The 21,856-nt window shown below is 45.9% G+C and overlaps 1 protein-coding gene across 3 annotated transcripts in view; it reads right to left on the bottom strand.

Annotated features, from left to right (window-relative positions):
* Mapre2 (microtubule associated protein RP/EB family member 2) overlaps positions 1 to 21,856 on the bottom strand; it is a 147,770-nt gene that overhangs the window by 73,840 nt on the left and 52,074 nt on the right. Inside the window, exon 1 of one of the 3 annotated variants that reach the window (XM_036204638.1) lies at positions 20,397 to 20,646. The exons of the other annotated variants lie outside the window; for them this stretch is intronic. Coding sequence (XP_036060531.1) covers positions 20,397 to 20,515 — 119 coding nt within the window. The 5' untranslated portion in view covers positions 20,516 to 20,646. Of the gene's footprint in view, positions 1 to 20,396; positions 20,647 to 21,856 lie in introns of those variants that run through there. 3 annotated transcript variants of the gene reach the window in all.

Genomic DNA, 21,856 nt, shown 5'->3' with positions numbered 1-21,856 from the left:
AGAAGAGGCTGGGGTGCCTGCCACACTCCAGGCTTTTCTAGGCAGTTGTGTTATCATCTACTGCATGATGCTGTCAATGTGAGCACAAAGTTCTGTTTAGCTTGACATCATAACTTGCAACTCCAGCTAGTAAGTGCTACTTCCTGGAGAGAGTGAGTAGAAAAATAACTGAAGGGTGTCTGCCCCGTTGACAATTAATCATTACTTTTAACTTTTTATTCTGTGTGTGTGTGTGTGTGTGTGTGTGTGTGTACTGTATGAACACGTGTGTGTGTGTGTGCCTATGGTGATATTTTATTTGTACTGAAATGTGATTTTATTTGTATGTTAATAAATAAAGTTGCCTTGGGAGTCAGAGCTAATAGCAAGCCATAGCAGAAGCTGGGCAGTGGTGGTGCTCGCCTTTCATCCCAGCACATGGGAGGCAGAGCTAGGCAGGATCTCTGTGTGTTCAAAGATACAGCCAGCATGGTGACACATGCCTTTAATCTCCATACCAACCATAGAAGACCTGGAGGTCTGTACAGACAAGCAGTGATGAGGAGGTCATGTGGTTGGGTTTACAACCAATGAGAAGGCAGAACAGAAAGTCAAAATGACACACACATAGGAAGTAGGCCTCTTTGCTGAGGGGAAGGACAGCAGCGGCAGCGAAGGGTAAGAAAGGGTTTTTAGCTCTTAGCTATTGCTCTGACCTCTTGGGCTCTCAACTCTGCATTTGGTTCTGTGTTTCTATTTTAATAAGACGGTTACATCTAATATGCCCACAAACATGTGAAAGCCAGAGGATACCAGGGACCCTGCTCTACACTTTATTCCCTTGACACAAGGTCCAGCCCTGCCCCCTTTAAAACAGAATATGACTAAAAGGCATAATTTCTGCAACTGTCTGCAAAGCGAGGTCCCCTGGCTTGCCTTGAAAAAGCCCCTCTACCTTGGGCAGCTTGCTGCTCCCTGCAGCTTTCTATCGGGTGTCTCCTGTACATCCTCTGTTTGGTTTCTGACCAAGAAGAACGAAACCTTCGGATGCCAAATACTGGTAGACATTTCTGTTGTTTTGATTTTTAACTCCAAATTACGTTGATATCTATGACCCTGAAATAAATTGGAAACTTGACTCTTACTCAAGAAATAGGAAAATTCCTAGAATTCTACAAAAGCTTTTTGTCCAGGGATATGAATGGAAGCCATCGTCACACAGTGAGGAAGTAGCTAAGGTCTCTCTCACACACACACTGTACACACATCCGTGCACGCACAGCGGACACATGTCTCTTCATATGGTCAGAAATGCAGCTGATTATATTTGCCTAAATATCCATCTGTTCCACGCAGCGGGCGGCTTTGTCCATGTTCCGAAAATAATCCCAATAACCCAGGGCTTGTTCCCATGCCACAAGACTTGGCTGGTCTCCTCAGGGCACCAACTTTTGCCCGGCGGCCCCGCCTACCCCTCTTGGCTCTCTCCACATCCACTTCTTCTCCTCCGTATGCCTTCTGTTTACTTTCCCAGCCCTGCTTGGCCTTGTTCCCGTCACTCTGACCTTTGCTCTCTCCCAGGATCCCAAGTAATTTTAAGTCAGGGCCCAAGTCGCCCCCACCCAGCGTGGCCCCTGGTCAACCTTTCAGGACATGGGCACACTGCGTCCCACTGGGTGGTCATGGTCAGCTGTTCACCCACACGGTGTAAAATCAAGTGCCTAAGACACAGCAGGAGAGGGTGTGGCCACCGAGGGGTTCAGGTCACCATCTTTAGTCTGCCCTCTCTAAACCTTCTCCTGATGAGAAACAAGTGATAGATCCCAGCTAATCCTTCGGGATGATTGGGGCACAGGCTTAGGCCAAGGCAGGGGAGCTCTTTCCAGAACCTGGCACCATGGCCCTGCACCTCATGCTTCAGGTCCAGCTTCAATGTCAATTCCTCAGCAAGCCCTCCCGCCTACTGGATGAGGGGGCCTCCCACCAGTTATTCTGACACCCTGACACCGTTCTGTCCTCGACTCTTGGGCATTACGCAATCTGTGATTAGCTCGCTTGTTTATTATCTTCTCAGCACGCGCTGCCTCCCTAGTGCACGCTCTATGATGGCAGGAACTTCACAGTGTGTGTCTTACTTACTGCCGTATCTCCAGGGTGTGCACAAAACTTTAAGTCCGTGCTAAATGAATGAGTGTTTGGGAGAGTTCTGTGGGGAAAAAGAAAGTCACAGGACGCTCAAAATCATACCATGCAGGCAACTGTTTTGACATACCCTGTGTTGTGAGGCAGTTTGTGGGAACAAACGAGGTTGAGTGGACTGAAGGACTTTATCTTTCGTTGGAAGGAAGGGGGGGAGGGGAGGGGAGGGAAGGGGAGGGGAGGGGAGAGGAGGGGAGGGAAAGAAAAAAGTGAGTAATGTGCATTCTTCAAGCCAGCTATGAAATGTGCACTAGCTCATCTGCAGATTCAGGAGGGCTCTGACCTAGAAGCCAAAGGCACCAGCTTCTAGACCCAGAGCCCCCACCAACTGGTGGGTAACCTTGGCCACCTTTGTGCCTCCACAAGAGATTCCCTTTTATGTGCTGGAGAAGCATGGGGACTGGATGGGATCATATATGGCAGTACTTAGCAATCACCCATGTCTTCTGTAAGAGTAAATCAACAGGCTCTTGTCCTCCCAACAATGCCTTACAGCTGCTCTTACGCCCTGATACAGGAAAAGTTACAGTTCTGCGAGGTCACAACCATCCAGCAGCACAGCTGGGATGTAGAGCTGTGGAGGGGGGTGGGGGAGGAGATGGCTACTCTCAATGGAAGCCCACCCCTCACCCCCATCTTAAAGAGTCCAGGACAGCGAGGGAAGATGAAACACTGCACGTGAAGATACAGTTGTGGCCTCTGCTGAAGCTGCTGTGGAATTCCATCAAATCCTCATCTTGTACAGGGGATCAAGCCCAGGGCCTGGAGTACGCCAGGCAAGTGTTCTGCACCACTGAGCTATATCTCCAGCCTTCTAATTTTACTCTGGGCCCGGGGTTCAGCTAACTTCCCCAGGACAGCCTTGAACTCCTTCTGTAGCCCAGGCAGGCACTAAACCCAGTTTCTCATTCTGGACTTACACCCCACTGATTTTTAAACATATGTTTTCATGAAGAAAGGCCTGAACAGCGGAGCCTTGGGTGAGATTTCCTCAGTTTATTGCTGGGAATGCTTTCTGGCGAGAGCACCTGGCAGCTGGAACACATAAGCTACGCTAGTATTTTAGGAACTGCCACATTTTACATTTCTAGTTACTATGTATTTTGGAGCCAAGGCTCTCAATTTACTTTTTGTGGTAGATTAGTAAAAGTGGACATTACTGCTTACAGTTTTTTTTCAAAGCTAATAAAAGACTTTAGATTGGCATCTTGACTATGTGTTTAGAATAACATACCCTTAAAAAAATATAACCTTGATATCTCCCTCCCAAAGACTAGTGCCGATCCACATGTCTGCACCTTCACTGTGGTAAAAATGACTTTTAAACACGTGAGAACATTTTGAAATGGAAATGAAGTATCAATAAAATGGAGACTATTAATGAGATGGTAAAGTGCAGGCTAACATTTAAAGATATTCTAGCAAATTTAAGTCCAAATTGGGTAACAGACGCTCATCCCCTGAGTCTTTCCTGTGCCCATTCTCTCTTAATTCTTTCCAAAGTAGGCTGAATCAAAAAAAATGGAAACTTCAAACCAGAGAACAGAATACTATTAACTCCTACCTAGAGGGAGAAAGTTTCCCCGTGGCTTCTGCGTCACCCTGTCACCTACAGAGTTTAGGATGGACAACTGCACAATTGAGTTACCAAAAGGGGGAGGGAGGAGTGAAAAAAATACCCCATGATGTTTTAAGTAAGACTGAAATCTTGCATTGAGCTACATTCTAGCTGCCCTGGGCCGTGAGTCACCAGCAGGCAGCAGGTTGAACACCCTTGCGTGATAACCTACATCAAACCCACTCCGCAACCCAGGAGACCACAGTCCATATTGCATACAGGAAAGAAAGAGAACTCTCCTGAACATGCCAACAAATCGAGATCCGAGTCACTGAGGTCACTGGGCTAAAGTAAGCGATTTCAGCCAGACTGTGGTAGCCTCGGGGATGAGAACTCAAGCCAGGGGTGGGTGCTACTGCACTGCCAGTCCACCACAGCGTCTTTCCCCAAACTATACTTCCTTTCAGCAGCGGCTTGCTGTCTCCACAGCCCAGAAGCAGCTGTGCAGGAATACTGGCGCTCGGCTGGCTGTGGTGCTCAGCTGGCTGTGGTGCTCAGCTGGTTCCACCCTTCCCTTTTCATGCAGTCTGGGACTCGGGGCCCTGGGATGCTTCTGTCCACATTCAGGGTAGGTCTTCCCTCCAGATAAACTATTCTGGGTACACCCTGCTGATTTACCCAGAGGTGTGGTTCCTCGGTAATTCTAGCTAGTCAAGTTGACAATGAAGAGGAAACCAACAGAATACCTTCCTGTTCGTTTTGCAGTTCTGGGAATCGAACCTCAGGCCTTGTACATGCCAGTCAAGTGCTCTATCACTTAGCTACATCTCAGCCCAGCTTCTTAGTATTCCTGTTTGGGACATCAATTACCATTTGGTATTTCAGAAAAGTTTTTTCTTTTAAGTCACACTCATTTACCATTACTAGAGCGAAGAGACTAACACTTTCTATACCAGAATCGTCTAGAGAAACACCAGTTCACCCACACCAGAGGCCGGGAAGGGAGGGAGAGATTGGCAGTATTTCTTTGCTCTCCTCTCTTCAGTCTTGTTACAGGTCAAAATTTATACAATCTTGCACAAGTAACACACATACACACACCTTGTGGTATTTCTTGGCTCTCCTCTCTCTTGTTTTAGTTACAGGTCAGAATTACAACATTTCCAGCAAGGGTGTATTAGCACTAAAATTCTCAGAGGGAAGGGCTAAAACTGAGCACTTGAGTGCTAACCACGTTCAAACTGGATCAGGCACAGAAATAACAGACACATGGTAAGCCCCTCAGCTTGGGGAAGAGCAGAAGGAGAGGAGCTTGAACAAAAACGTCCAACAGAGGAAGTAGTTTAATGTGGATGATTCATGGTCTCCACTGAACCTGAGCATGTGTTACTTACTAGAGACATGCAAAGCTACACCTGGTGTTTTTACAAGGGTACAGGGGATTTGAACTTGGGTCCTTACACAAGAGCTCTTACCCACCACACCATCCCTACAGCTCCAAGACTTGGGACTCTTGAAGCCAGAATAACAATTGATTAATTACTGACTGGCCTGCTTAAAGAACGGCACCAAGGATAAACTCAGGTCTAGAGTGTGGCTATGTGCGCTGCTGCTCAACTTTGGAGCCAATATGGACTGATAAAACACATCAATCTGGAAGTATTCACATCCTGCCTCCAGAGCTAGTTTCTAGATTCCCAGCATTCATCTGGCTTAGAAATCTTAAAATATGCTTTGGAAATCAGTTTTGACTTCAACCATTAATTAATAAACTTAACTTTATTTTGACTTTCAAATTTGAGCCAAAGACCTCATGTCACAGAGGTAGCAGCAAGGTCTCAATGACTAGATTATTTTACATTATTTCACCCTTAGGTACTGTTACAGTCAATATAATATTAAGCACAATAATAAGTACCCAATTGATTAAAACACCAATAAATTTATTCATGTTTATGTGTGCACATACGCTCTAAGAAGACTGTTATTAAATATGTTCAAATAGTTCATCAACAAATGACTTTTTAAAATGTCAAAGTGCTTTTTCTTTTATAAAAGAATTTTTGCGCTAAAAAAATTTGTGCATTTTTGTACTATAGAAAAAGCAGAAAATATAGAAAAGGTAAAATTTAAAAAGATTTAAAAATTTTAAATATCCATTATTCAGGCTGGGGTTTAGCTCAGCATCTACCACATACACGGTCGAAAGTTTAATTTCCAACATGAAAAAAGAGCTATTATTTCCTGACTCAGTCGTAATCCTTATCTTCGTAAGTTTCTCTTAAGTAGCCAGGCAGGGTGATGCAAGCCTGCAGTCCCAGTACTTGGGAGGCAGAGTCAAGATGATCAGGAGTTCAAGGCCATCTCTGGCTACACTATCAGTTCACAGCAGACCTGGGCAACAGGACACTTTGTCTCAAAAAAACAAAAAACAATTTCTTGTATGTATGGCAGAACATATATATGCATTTTCACATACACATACTTCATAATGGCTTCACACATAATCAATGCATACATATAGTCTGCTCACACAGAGGTGAAGACTGTCCCTTCTTCTAAAGTCTCCTATATCTGGATGCTCAGAATGTGATCTTATTTGCAAATAGAGTCTCTGCAAATGAACCAGTTAAGATGAAGATAGTGGATTAGGGTGAGCCTAATGACTGGTACATTTATTTATTTATTTATTTGTTTGTTTGTTTGTTTGTTTATTATTCTTTTAGTTTTTTTTCCAGACAGGGTTTCTTCATGTAGTTTTGGTGCCTGTCCTGAATCTCACTCTGTAGACTAGGCTGGCCTTGAACTCACAGAGATCCGCCTGGCTCGGCCTCCCGAGTGCTGGGATTAAAGGCATGAGCCATGGCTGCCTGGAAACTAGTACTTTTAAAAGGTGGCCAAGGGGGGTTGGGGATTTAGCTCAGTGGTAGAGAGCTTGCCTAGCAAGCACAAGGCCCTGGGTTCGGTCCTCAGTCCCCCGCCCCCCCCAAAAGGTGACCAAGAAAAACACATAGCTGAAGAAGGCAGGATAATTAGAGGCAGAGACCAGGTGTTGAAGCCACACCACAGAACATATGGGGCCACCAGAAGGGGAAGGGACAGGAAAGACTCCTTCCTGGAGCGGCTTGTGTGCAGATCCAGTCTCCCAGCAGGACAGGATAAAGGTTAGAGCAGCCTGTTGTGGAAGCCTTCGGAACCTGAGAAGACACGTGACACCCAGCCTGCCCCTGTTCACGCCTTGTGAACATGTTTCAGATCTTCACAGGTCGTGTCTATACTATACTCAAGTCTGTAGGTATCTAGACCTACACTATGGAGTCAGTAGACCCAATTCCAGAACTGTGTATTAATGTTTAATTTAAAGAACTTCTCTGTTTGTTTCCCATGCTGTTCAGTTAATTATTTCAAGGCAACAGGAATGGAGGATGGCTAAATCATCCCGAGCTCACGTAAAAAGCCACAATGTTTTCTGTCTGTGAGTCGGGTGGTGAGTTTCTGGGAGTGCGTTGCTTGTTGGAGACTCAAAGCAAAAGAGAAACCATCACACCGGGCTCCCTACTTAACACAGAAGGAAGGAGACACAAGACCATCCTAGCATTTAAGTAAAAAGCTCGTCTGCACCATCGCAAACCAGGGGACCACAGGATGTCCTGTCTGATAGCACGCAGCTTCCTCTCACAGAACAGCCCCAATTTCAGCAAAGGGATGGCTGACTCTCCACTCACTGTTCAGTGGCTGAGGCCGGCTCAGTCCCCACTGGAACAAAGAGAACCACCGTCTGCACCTTGGGGAGTGAGAGACTGCTGTCCTCAAGGAAGACTGCTGAAATTCAGCCTTCAAGGTTTGGCAGCAAAATGAAAAGCAAAATGAAATGAATGACTAAGAAAATCAGTTATAGTCACAAAATCTACTTAGTGGGCCTCGGGCATCTTTGAAATCATGGTGAACTTCCAGGTTTTAGGAGCTTTGGACTTGGAAACAGATTTGGGTATGTAACTGGGTGTGAGCAGATGCTGAGGTGAAGCATGCTCACCCTCTCAAGACAGCACCTGCAGATAGTCTCTCTCTGCTTTGTCTCCAGTGTCAATCAGAGGAAGTTTTCCCCTAGGGGCTTAGGGCTAAATTGAGAACCAAACAGGGAACAAAGCTGCCAAATTAAGCCAGACCTGGTGGTAGAGGCCTAGAGTTCGAACTACTCAAGAGCCTGATGCAGGAAAGTCCCAAGTTCAAGGCCAGCCTGGGCAACTTAGTGAGCTCTTGTCTCAAAAACTAAGAATATCAAGCCCGAGTATTTACTCTAAGGATTCTAAGTCAACATATCCCAAGGAGAAATGCACACCAGTGAATCAGCAGCATGATTCACAATGGCTAAGTGATGGAACCAACCTCAGCATCCAGCAACCAAAAGAACGGATAAAGGAAACAGCTATAAACACAGTGGAATTATCTCCAGCCACAGAGAAGAATGAAGTTACATTGTTTGCAAGAAAATGGATGTATCTACAGATAATCCTATTAAGTGAATTAAGCTGGTCTTAGACAAAAATTGCATGTGCACAGATGACATGAAATAAAAGTCAAACTGTCTAGAGGGGGTGGGGAAGGAAGACTAGTGGGGAGGGAGGAAAAGAGGGGAGGGCAGCAGGGATGGAGGGGATATGTTTTAAGAACATTGTGAATGTGCATGGAAATGGCTCAAACCCGAGCACCACAAAACCAACAAGCAATCCTTGTCAAAGTGGATAGACTGGGAACGGAGTAAGGGGTGGGTGTCTGCTACAGAATTTTAAATGAGGGGGTGTCCCCTGTTTAATACTCCAGGCAAGATTTTGAAAACAGGCAAGTGTTCCTAGTTGGCTGTAAAGAAAATAGAAATGGTTTCCACACACATTTTATTATGAATCTTAATAGCAGAACCTTTGATCTAGCACAGGAGGACCCACTACACAAAGAAAAGATTATCTACATAATTGCAGCGTTCTCCATTGAAATAAAGAGTACTTCGTGTCTATCAAGACAGTAAAGAAAACCCAGCTCCCAAGCTTAACACCTTCACATGACATTTCAAAAGTGGAGTTAGTAGTTTTTTCTAAGCTATCATAATTATTCTGTTATAGTACCATTTGATGTGCACAGGCTAAGCATCCCTAATCCCTAAATCTGAAATCCAAAATGCTCCACAATCTGACATTTGGGGGGACTGACAGGATGTCAGGGTCTCAGACTAGGGATGCTCTTAGCAGTGTGCTCTGGAGGCACCCCCCCAGGTCTGAACACATTGGAAACAGGAAATAGTTCTGGTTTTATGCATTCTGCAAGAGGGCATTTTACCCTGCACTTAAAAAAATGACTACTACAAGCATTACTGCTGTATACCTGCAGACAGAGGTCTATAGAAGCATCTTTTTCCTCTTGAAGGATATATGTGTACGTTGGACACATAAGACCCATACACATTAAAATCTAAATTGAGACTATATTAACCCATTTAGAATATACTTTTTACTTTGTTTTGTTTTCAAGACAGGGTTTCTCTGTGTAGCCCTCGCTGTCTTGGAACTCCCTCGGTAGACCAGGGTGGTCTTAAACTCTCCTGAGTGCTGGAATTTAAGGTGGGTGCTACCACCACCTGGCCTAGAATATACTCTTAATGACCCTCTCATATTCATAACTTTTAAAAATGGGCTAAAGAGTTGGACATGTCATTAAAGAACGTATTCAGTCAACATGCACATGGAAAGATTCTCAACTCTAATTTGCAATCTTAACAAGACAACTCTATACACCCATAAAGGACGTCCAAAATCTGAGAGATGGACAGCACACATTTTCAAGGGCTCTGATAAGAGTGGGTGTAGCCTTGGCCTGGAAGTTCCAACCCCCATTGAGGCTTCGGTAATGGTCACGCCTACAAGGCAGGGCTGAGAGAGGATGCTCAAGACCCAGGATCAAGAGGAGAGGCTTCTCTTGGTTCCAGGACCCTGGACACTGGAGGTAGACCGAGCAGAGTTCTCCAGAGAACACTGCCGGACAGTGCCATACCTTTCCCAGACCCTGCAACCTATCCCTTCATTTGTAAATTACCCCACAAAATAAACCTCCCTTTTAACTATGTGGAGTGGTCTTAATAATTCCACCAATAAATGGGAGACAGTATAACCACTCTGAGGAACTGCTTTCAGATTCTTCCAAGTTAAACCCTGGGGGTTGGGGGCTCGGTTGGTAAAAAGAGCTTGCTGTCCAAGAATGAGCACCAGTGTTCTCAACACCCACACAGAGGGCCAGGCAAGGTGGTATGGCACATGCTTCTAGTCCTGGAGAAGCAGAGACAGGTGGATCCCTGGGGCTCAATGGTCAGCCAGAACAGCCTACGAGGTGAGTTTCAGGCTAGGTTTGGAAAATTTAAGGTGGGCGCTACAAGGTTTGGAAAATACCCCAAGAACACTTGAGGTTGTTCTCGGGTACACACTCTCTCTCCCTCCTCTACCCTACCCCCACAGCACATGGTTACACGCAATCATTTCACTCCTAGGCATTTACCCCCAGAGAAAAGCAAACACGTCCCCACAAAGATTTGCACATGAATATTCACAGATGCTTTATTCTTAACCACCCCAGACTGGAAATGCTAATGTTTAGCAACTGGTGAGTGAATAAACAAAATATGGCATGCCATATGATGGAATACTACTCAGTGGTTAAGAGTGGGGTAGAAAACCATACAACTGTGGATACGGCCAATGTGGATGGATCTCAGACTCATGACACGGATCAAAGCAGCCAGCTGCTGAACAGGGCATTCCATCTGATCCCATTTCATGCAAGCTGCTGTGACAGAAAGTGACTCCTGGGGCTATGGGTAGAAGAAGTGCATGCTGTAAAGGGCACAGGGAAGGGAATGTGGGGGCAGAGATGGAAATGCTCTACCCAAACCCCTTGAACTGTACACTTAAAATAGATTCAGTTTATTATTCCTCAATGAATCCTTAATGAGGTTGATGGAGGGATTTTCAAAGAGCATCTGCTATGAGTCAGGTACTGTGCCAGGTATTTAGGACACAAAGATCACAGATTATAAAGGCAGGTAAAAAGTCACAGGAGCTAGCATTCTCCACACGACTTTTTGCCCCAGGCAATAGTGCGTGTTCTTCATGTTCCCAGCCCATTCAGTGCACAGAACAGCCCTGTGGGGTTGGTGCTTGGGTACAGGAGGAAAATGATACTCAGAGGGGCAGAAAGCACCTGCCCCGGATCATACAGTTTGGAGTGAGGCAGAGAATGTATATCTTATGCAGAACCAAGCTTTGCCCACTGGAGCCCACGTAGCTCTCTGGCTGGGCATTCTGAACACCCCACCAGACCCCAATATGCAGTAGGAAGGAGGTGTGAGACCTGGACAGAAAATGTACGGGAACAGAGGAAGTAGAAGCAGTCAGTGCTGCTGATAGGGACATCCTGAAGTCACAGCTATGGCAATGCTACATGCCTTTCAGAAATCCCAGGGAGAGGGATCAAGTCCCCAAACACCAGGTACTTGCAGATTTATCGTGAGTTCCAAGCCCCAGTAAGAGATCTGGAGGAGGCCCATTAGGTCCCCATTGCCTGGGGCCACACCCAGCCTAGGTTCTCTTAGTGCTCATCATTCGCTACTCTATAGTTGCTGGAGGAGGAGATTTACTCTGCCCAGAGAGAAAGACAGACAGACAGAGGTGTGGGAAGCCAGACACACTGACCCCAGACACCTTCATCCTTCTCCACACTTCACACACATCTGCCTCTGAGAGCCCTGTCCTCCTGGGACCCCTGCTTCTGCTTCCTCCTTTGCTAGCAGAGTCCTCCTAGTTACACGCCCCAAGGTCTGTTTATTTCCAGGCTATAGATGGTGGGCAGGTCCACGGTGAAGTTACTGCATGCAGAGCTGTCCTTTGTCTCGTCTTAACTGGCAGTGTCCCTCGGGTGCTCTCAGACTTCATCCAGCCTGCTGGGTGAGGAGGCTGTCTAAGGGAAGCATGCTCCATGTGGATGGCTGGCTGCCTGGCCAGCATCACGGGACCCAGGGGTGACTCTAAGGGCAGATACTGATATTCTCAGTTTCAGTCTATCTCTGTCTGTCTCTCTCTCTGTGTCTCTGTCTCTGTCTCTCTGTGTGTGTGTGTGTGTGTGTGTGTGTTTAACTGCCCTGAAGTGGGAGGTTAGGTAGGTCAGAGGACTGTGGTCAGAGTGACTGAAAAAAACCGGCAGTTCCTTGTCTTCCTACAACGTTAGGACCCCCCACCCCACCCCACCCCCGCACAGCACCTGACAAACAGCAGGTGCTCAATAAACAGGAAGAAAATGAATCTGCCAAGAGGAGATTGAAAAATAATCCTCACCGAGGATTACCGTGCAGTTAGGCTAAGATCCACGGAGCATACTAAGCAGGCAGGACACACTACCCAAACCAGCACAGCATGCGCTGGAGAAAGCCAAACAAAGTGCGGACCATGGGTGGCCCCGAGTGGGAAACCTCACTGCGGATGCTAGAGGAGCTCTGCTCCTCTGTGACTTGGGGTGCTCCGAGAACAGTGCTTACACAGCTGGTGTGAGGGCTCACTTGGGGAAGTGGTTGCTGTGCAAACCTGGAGACCTAAGTTCAAGCCCTGGAGCCGGCATAAAGGGGGAAGGAGAGAAGAGGCTATACAAGTGTGCATGTGTACACACACACACACACACACACACACACACACACACACATACACTGAACACATAATGACAAATACAATGTTAGCTGGGCAGTGGTGGCGCACGCCTTTAATCCCAGCACTCGAGAGGCAGAGGCAGGTGGATCTCTGGGTTCCAGGCCAGCCTGATCTATAGAGTGAATTCCAGGACAGTCAAGGCTACACAAAAACCAAAATCAAAACAAACAAATGAACAAAAACATTTGAAGTAGTACTTGTAGCTGGTGCAGAATGGAACACGCTTGTAACTCCAGTACTTAGGAAACAGAAGGATGAGGAATTCAAGACCAGCCTTGGATGTATGGCAAATTTCAGGCCAGCCTGGGCTACAGAAGACCCTGCTTCAAAATGGGGGAGAGGGAGAGGCAGAGACAGCTCAGTTGGTAAAGTTCTTGTCCCATAGGATAAGAGCCTGAGTTTAATCCCCAGCACCCACAAAAAGCAGGGTGTGGCAGTGTTTGTCTATACTTTCAGTTCTGAGGATGACCTGGAGACAAGGAGACCCCTGGGGCTTGCTGGCCAGGTCTGGTTGAACCTGGTGAGCCAATGTCAGCCATACCCAGAATAAAACAGAGAGGTCTGGGGCCATGTGGGGCACCTCCCCACCAGGACTCTCTCCTTGCTGCTGCCCAGGCTTCTGGCCTCTCTTTTTCAGAGAGGCACTGCTGGCATTATTTACCCTTGTATTCTAAGGGCCCCACAAGCAGACTGGCAATAGAAGGAAGCTTGTTTGCTAATGGGAAAACTGGGCTTAAATATTAACATAATGGCAACTGTGTAAAACTTGACGATGACAACTTAAAATATCTCACTATTCCCAGGCTGCAAACATGTCTGAAGCACCCTGGGATGACAAGAACAACAGAGAACACAGCAGTGCAGGAGCTCATTTCTGTAGTGCCACCTTATCGTGACTAGTGCAGGCTCATAAGTAAAGGATGCGACCGCTCATATTCAGAGTACTGAGTAAAGGATGCTACTGCTCATATTCAGAGTACTGAGTAAAGGATGCTACCACTCATATTCAGAGTACTGAGTAAAGGATGCTACCACTCATATTCAGAGTACTGAGTAAAGGATGCTACCACTCATATTCAGAGTACTGAGTAAAGGATGCTACCACTCATATTCAGAGTACTGAGTAAAGGATGCTACCGCTCATATCAGAGTGTTGAGGAAAGGATGCGACCGCTCATATTCAGAGTACTGAGTAAAGGATGTTACTACTCATATTCAGAGTACTGAGTAAAGGATGCTACCGCTCATATCAGAGTGTTGAGGAAAGGATGCTACTGCTCATATTCAGAGTACTGAGTAAAGGATGTTACCACTCATATTCAGAGTACTGAGTAAAGGATGCGACCGCTCATATTCAGAGTGAACAGTGAACATAAGAGAGTCTTCCAGAGATGTCAATGTCTCTGCCATGGCTGACGAATTACCTCTCAGAGCTTTGCCAGGGCAGGCTGGCACTCAATAAAGGACAAGGAATTAATGTCGTTAAAGTGAAGCAAAGCAAAGTAAGAGGTGTTTCAGGCGTTCAAAGTGCCTCTCAGGAGATGAACTGTCACCGGGGCCCATACAACAGGAAACCTCAACTGGAAGCCTCAAGATCAATTCTGAGCATAATTTTTTTGTCTTAAGTTCTTGCAATGTTGCCCAGGTTGGCCTCGAATTTAAGATTCTCCTTTCTCAGTATCCCTAGTGCCAAGATTACAGGGACCACTTCCACACAAGGCCCCCTGTGCACAATTAAAATACAGATTTCCAAAAGTTTTATCCCAAAGAATATGTTACAGATGCCAAAATGATTTCATTGGTGTTGGTACTGAGTGTGCAGAATTTCGCCAATGTGCATGTGCACCTATGTGCAGCTACATGTCCATATGCATGTGCACATATGCATACCAATTATTTTCCTCCTTAAATCCCTCACCTGCATCCTTTTCTACTCCAAAATCATGACCAAAATCAGATTTTTGTGGCACAGTCATTTAACCTGATGGAACCAAGCTAGATGTAGACACATTAGGAAGACTGAATTTGAAACCCATTTTCTTAACTAGCTAAGCACTACCACTAAAAGCTGCCACCAACCCCTCCTGCTTCAGAAGGAAGAAAAGATGTTTTAAGGACATCTGTCCTGGTTCAAGTGAGTAAAATCCTAATTTACATGGGGTGATTTGATATGGAAAATAAATACTGTATCTGTTTTTAATAATTTATTAAGAAATCATTTTGCACAGGTCTATAAAAGTCTGCTCAGCCCTACCTTACTGATTATTTTCATTAAAATAAGCAGTCCATCTTTGGAGACGCAATTAACAAAAATTTTGATTCACTAGGCAAAAGTGGCATAACATTTGTTTATTCATTGCATATGTGAATTGGGGGTTTCCACTTGGGAAGAATTCTCTCAAAACAGTAATAAATCCAGGGGCCAAAGACACTAAGATAAACAGCCTCTTAAGATGAGGTGGGAAGCAGGCTCAGAGAACACCAGTGGGACATGCACGCACCCGAACAGTGCATAAGATACTGGCTGAATAGAATATAGTATTATAATAATAGAATATAGTATTAGTATTACATAATCACATAGCTAAAAGATAGCCTGAAACCACTGCCTTCTTTTTCTATGTTGAGATAGGGGCTCTCAGAGCACAGGTCAGCCTTTAACTCCTCATCTTCCTGTTCCAGTGCTGGGATTACAGGCATGTGCCACCACAATATCCAGCTTTTGAAAGTATTCCAACATAATTCATCACAGAAAATATTATCTTTTGAAAACAAAAGGGTTGCAAATCTATTTGTCCTTGAAAGTGAAGTCAACTAAATTTAAGACACAATCAGATGACCCATGGTGAACTTTCAGGTCACATCTGGGACCTCCATCAAGATGATGACGCCGGGACTGTTCTAGTACCTTCCTGGGCCACATCTGTCCTACTGCATCCCTCACACTGATAGGCCAGGTACCCTGTTCTGAGCACCGAGGATGGAGACAGTACAGGGCTCCACATCAGCCCCTGAGTCAGACTGCTAGCTAGGAAGATGACCACAGTGCCTGACCCTTTATGAGGTAAGCTGCATCCATAGCTTCTCTACCAGGAGAGATGCCCTGAGCCAGGCAATGGCCATCTCCCTTGTCTTGATCTCTGCTGACTATGAGTCTTGAGTTTTCTCATGATAAACTGAGGGTATCTTTTTCTCACTTTGAGTCACTGTGGGCTCAGGAAATGCAAACCACTACTGTTAGCCGACAAAGAAAGACACTGACAGCCATGAAAATCTGTTACAGGATGAGCTGTTTTTCCCTGTGACTTTGTTAGCACTCAAGATCCTGAAGAGAACGCTGGCTGGCCAGAGAAGACAATCAAATATTTATTGAATTTTCCCATCCAAATGGAATATTTATATCCCTCCCAGAAGTTGCCTCTCCTTGAATCTGAGAGAGTATTCCTTTCACCTACTCCTGGTCCCTAAGAACAGAAAAGATGCTGCATCCAGAAAGCAATCCTGACTCTAGAGGGTGAGCTCATGCTCTGCTGAGATTCTGTACCACACATGGACACCAACACAGAGCAGGCCAGCCTCTCCCGGAAGTCACAAGCATCCACACCCCTTTCATAGAGGCTCTGAGGAAGGTCCTCAAAAAAAAGTCTCAAAGTTGAGTGCCTAGCACAGCATTAAGTAACCTCTGGGGTTTTATGAGCCCTAAGTCAAATACTAAAGACAAAACCAGTATTCGTAAAACCCTCCTTTGACACAGTTCCACAGATAGATAATGGAGGCAGGTGAGGCTAGACCTCTGGTGTGTGTAACTGCTATTCTCGCAGGGGGGGGGGGGGGGGGGGGGGTAGGGGGGTAGGGGGGTCACCTGAAATCTACACCCTGGTAATAGTTTCTACTGACTGAACACATGTCACAACCCTCTATTTTCTAGATCTACATGTAGGATATTTTTCTACACTCCTAAACAACAGTTCATTTAAAAACAAAACAAAACTGGCAAAAGCTGGATGATCTAGGTGAGTGTTGGGCTTACTACTTCCCTTTTGCTTTTCTTTACAGCTCATTTCCTGGGGCCAAGTCATTTTTTCCTTAAAGTATTCAGACACAGGAGCGACTGTAGTTGCATGCTGGAATACCCATTCTGAGACAGTCCTCTCTATATGCTTGTTCTCAAAGGCCTGGAGTATGCAAACAAAGATGCGATGGGCAGAAGGCCAGTTAATAAATCTCATTTCCGACCGGCATCTGCGAAGAGCAGAGCGGTAGGGAGTAGCCTCTCCAGGGAGGTCCAGGCCACGACTCATTCGCTCTTTGAATTAAAGAGTGTCACCTCGGATGGCCCTCACCACATTTATTTTTTACGCAGCTCTTAAAATATATGGATCCCTAACTGCAGTGGGGAAGTGGGGCTGGCGGCGCTCTCTCGTGCAGTGGGTGTGGAAATGTGTGCAAGTGGCTTAACTGGGCCATTTTGATACTTGATTGCTTCAAGTGCAATTTCCAACACAGAGGTGATTTTTTTTTTAAGGGAAGCTTGCTGTTCTAATCAAAGTGCATAAGGTTTTTGATAAAGATTTGTTACCTATTCGACTTTAGGCTGTAAAAGTGGACCCTGCTTACACGCACGGATATCGACTGATGATGCCTAGGCCAGGACCACATCTCATTTTTTATTGTGAACAATCTGGTACTTGGCCCAGGGGATGGCTCAGCAGGTAAAGGTGCTAGCCTCCAAGCCCAGTGACACAGAGTGTGATCCCTAGAAGTCACATGGTGGAAGGAGGGCACACACTCACACAAGTTTCATCTGTGGCATGTGCACCCACCCATCCACCCTCAAAAAATAACAGCATTAACTAAAAGAAAACAGAGCAACTGCTTGCACCTTCGAGGTCCTTGAGGAAGGCCATCATCCTTTCTAGGTGTTCCTGCCTTCTCTTGCTTGCAAAGCCAGCAAGGTAAGGAATACTCCAGTCTAAGCTCCTGAAAGCTCCTTCTTTGGTAACAAAGCATTCTCCCTGTTTACATACCTGCACGCCTGCACATATGCTCTGCTGGGGGTGGAACCCAGTGTCTTATGAGTTAACCTCTCATCTCTTTAAGAGCAGAAGTATAGGGCCTAAAAAGAGACGGCTCAGAAGTTAAGAGCACCGGCTGCTCTTACAGAGGACCTGGGTTCGTTTCCCTGAAGCCACATGGTGGCTCATAGCTGTCTACAACTCCAGTTGCAGGGAATACGACACCCTCATCTGGCCTTGGGGGGCACTATATGAACAAGGTTCATAGACATACAGGCAAAACAGACATAAAATGGAAGAGCAAAAAAAAAAAAACAAACAAACAACAAACAAACAAACAAACAAAAAAAAAAAACCAAAACCCAAAAGCAAAAGACTAGGATTAAATATCCTTGATTGTAAGAAGCAATGTCAAGAAATAAAGCCTGATGTAAAGGCTGCTGGAGTCTACCTAGGAATCTGTGAAACAGCCAGGAACAGAATTGCTTCTGGTGTTGCCAGGGCCCTCAGGACATTCAGGCTCCCTCAGGGGCTGCACAGAAAACTTCCAGGCCTATCTCATTGTTGAAAGCTACCTCGAGCCTACAGCCAAGGTCAAACTTCTACTTGGTTAAATCTCTATTGTGGCTTTCAAATTGCCTTCCAAGTTTCCTCAGCAATCAGATGGCTACATTATTCCAGACTTAGGATGCCTAAAGAAGGATGGAATGCTTCCTGGATAGAAAACGTGTCACATTTCTTCCCTTCTCTTAGGTCTCTCCAAAACATATGCAGTAGTTAGTTATATAGTGTTGCTCATTCCCTTTGAAAGAAAGCAGACCAAGGGAAACATCCAGTGTGTCTGTTTCCAAGTGTGTCCTGCACATCATACAGTACAAATGGAGCCGTGAAGGCAGCTTTCTTCACTGGACCAATGGCATCTCTCACTACAGCACCCAGCAATCTTACTCTGTAAACACAAACACAGTGATATTTCCAGGGAAGCCTCTTGTTTACTCAGATCTGAACCAAAATTCAGGTTTCTCTTTTTTTTAATTTCATAAAATTTAAGGTGCCACCTTAAGACATCAACAAGCAAAACCGAAATCATTTAGTAACTGGAAGGAATAACGAATTAAAAGCACAAATACAATTTCATTTGAAATAAACACTTCCCCCTCACAAGAAGGGCCCATTTGACCTTTGCGTCAAACTGGTTTTCATTACCATGTTGAGCTGGTTCACATAAGTAATAAAACCCAACCAGGCAGCTTCCTCTGGCCCACATGGTCAAATGTGTGCTCCATCCCAGAGCAGCAGCTACTGACATGGCGGGGATTAAATCACTTAGGAAATAAGGACTTCCAATTTACTGCCTACAAGAACGGCTCACATAAGCAAGCTTTCAAAGCAACTTGATTTTGCTCATTTTTAAATTCTCTTTTTAGGCTCACAGAGGAGAAAGGTGGGAAAGAGACTTTCAATCAGAAGGATCCCCAAAAGATAATCCCAGAAGTGGAGGATCAGCCGTGGCTTACATTAGGAGAGTAACGATCACTTGAAATCTGTAAGGATACTGTGCCAATTCTACTCATTGGAACCATAAGACGTGAGACTTGGTGACCTCATGGGTACGGCCAAAATTAACTTCAAGTATTTATGTAACTGCCAGAGATGTAACAGGGCAAAGGGCTGCTTTTAAGCGCCCCCACTTTTGAGACAACAAATGGTGTCTCTGCTCTAAGAGAAAGGAAGTGGGGTATTTTGGAGTCTACTTTCTGATGTGCACATAGACTGACTCTGAACACAGACTATTCTGCCCATAACACAATTTGGGCATTCAGATGGCAGGCTTACTTTTTAAAAAAGAGTTATTTCCTGTTGCTCACTGGCTGAGAGGATACATCCTACAGGTATGTGTGCTCTATTTTAAAGCAAAAGCATCGTTGATGGTAATGAAGGTTACATGTAAAAATAACCACCTCAGTACAAAAGAACTTCAGAGGAAATGCAACCTAAGCTATCCCTCTCCCTGCGTAAGTCTGGCCTTGAGCTGCCTAAGATCCAAGCTACATTCTGCATCACATTGTTATCCTTATCAAACAATGCAAACAATTTTAATGAGCTTATCTATGGGAACATATTGCCAGATATGTTAATGCAAAAAGGATGCCAACCACACAGGCAACTCATTAATCAAAATGCTCACAATACAACGGCCGATAGCAGTCTTATCCTCAAATTAGACTTCAGCAAAATATAAGGAATCACCTTTCTATTATAAATAAGGAAGGGCTTCCCCACCCATGCAGAGGCCATAAAACTCTTCAGAAAACATGTAGGGGCGCCGGGTTTGGGTGGTTTTTTTGTTGTTGTTTTTTGGGCTTCTTTTTAACTCCTAGGTCTGAAACAGTCCAGTCTCTTTCTAATCAGCCTAGGCTTCCATGGAGAGATTTTGGTGAATGTCTGACACTGTGACCTCTGCTGTCAATCCTTGCACCAATCAGCGTGCAGAATTCTTACAAAGCTCCATCAATCTGGCGGTTTAACATCACACACTGCAGCTTCATCTAGAGGATTCCATCTTTTCCTGCATGCTCCCCAGGTTAAGCGCAAGCGCGTTCCTCGCCATCCTCCCTTTCTCGCCATTCTCCCGTTTGTTTGCTCCTTTAGTGCCCGCCACCTAATGGTTCCTTTAAATGCTAAAAGGGAAGGCGGAGAGGAAGTGCAGAGCCTGTGTCCCTTCGGGGATGCGGGAAGATGGCATGCAGGGAAGAGATGGAGGGAGACCTCTCGCAGGCAACAGACCTCTTCACCCGCGGAAGCCTCCATGCTCACCCCCACCGACACAGGACCCTGCAACCAAGCAATCCCGGCCTCCGCGTTACGTAACGGGACGGACGGTCCGCAGCCACCCTTAGCCAGTACCTGTAGGACCGCTCCCCGCGCACTGTGTGCTTCCGGAAAGGAATGATGGTCCCGTTATCCTGGATGATGTCGTTGTTGTTCTCGCCATTTGGGGACAAGGTTTGGGTCGGCCCGGGCATTGGCGCTCTCCCGACAGAGGGAACACACGCGGAGGCTGGCTGGGGCGTAGGGCTGTGTCTCCCCACTGCTTGCTGCTCACTCTGCAGCCGCGCTCTGCTCCTGCTCCGCGCCGGGCCCCGCCCTCCAAAGGCCCCGCCCTCAAAGGCCACGCCCTCCACGTCAGGGCGCCTGCAACAGCGGCAGCGGCTGGTCACGTGCCCGCGGTCGCCATAGCAACCCGCTAACTCGTAGACTAGCCTAGGTTCACGCAGAGCGGCGCAGCGTGAGCGCCCCGGGCTGCAGGCTGCAGAGCTAGGGGCTGGCCGGCATCTGGCATGGACCCGCCCTGAGCACGACTGAGAACCGGCTCTTCCTCTAGCCGCTTCCTCTCGGACCAAACTGCCCTTGCAGCTGTACACACAAAAGGATTCATGCCCAGGCCTGGGGTAGCTCCAAGGCCCGGGACAGGAAACGTGGTCAGTTTGCAGGGCAAACCCACAAAGACCTGGAGGCTAGCTTCTAGAAAAGGTGGGGGACTAAAAGGGTTAAGCTTTCCCGCGTCCCCTAATTCTCCAAAGCAGCCGCCTCCTGCTTAAAAGAAGCAGAAAAATAAAACCTGTGGGGAAGCTACATCTTCTGAGACCATACTGTGAGGACGACCGTTGCAAATTAAATGACTCTGTGCAAAATAATCACCTTGTTCAAATTCCCAAATTCTAGGATTATATATGCCACAAAGCTCAGCTGTCGCCTGATTCTTTACCCTGATTGGTATCACTGATTCTCTGTCCTTTATTAACATGCGTATTAAATAAGTGACCACCTCATTTAACGTCTGGAAGCAGTGCAGTTCTTGTTTGCAAATAATTTGTAAGTCAGGAACCATTATCCCCAATTTAAAGATGAGTAAGCTAGAAGATCACACCGGAAGTGCTGAAGCTGGACTTGCCAATGACACATTTTTACCAGTGTGACCACCCACTAATGATCTGTGATATTACAAACCTAGGTAAGAAGTGAGTATTTCAAGTACATGTCCAAAATATTATGAAAGATGGCTGTGTACAGGATTGCAAGTACTACGCAAAGCCTGTGGATTCACTAATAGACTAAACAGCCCCCCATGGGACGGTCGCTTTCTCTTCCAGAGAGAAGAGGATCTAGATTCTCTATTCATTAGGAGCTCTCTGAACATCCGTAGGGTGGAAGAGGAAGAAAATTTGGGGGTGTAAAAGGCAGCACGTGAATGAGGATAAAGGGCAAAAGTTCTCAGCTACAGCTTTTACTCCACCACTGGCCACTATATGGTCTATCATCTTCCCCATTCTGTGATACAGATATTAATAACAAAAATTCTGTCA

The sequence above is a fragment of the Onychomys torridus genome, chromosome 13 (genome assembly GCF_903995425.1).
Source record: "Onychomys torridus chromosome 13, mOncTor1.1, whole genome shotgun sequence".
NCBI classification, from domain to species: Eukaryota; Metazoa; Chordata; class Mammalia; order Rodentia; family Cricetidae; genus Onychomys; species Onychomys torridus.
This window is presented reverse-complemented; position numbering and strand designations above follow the sequence as displayed.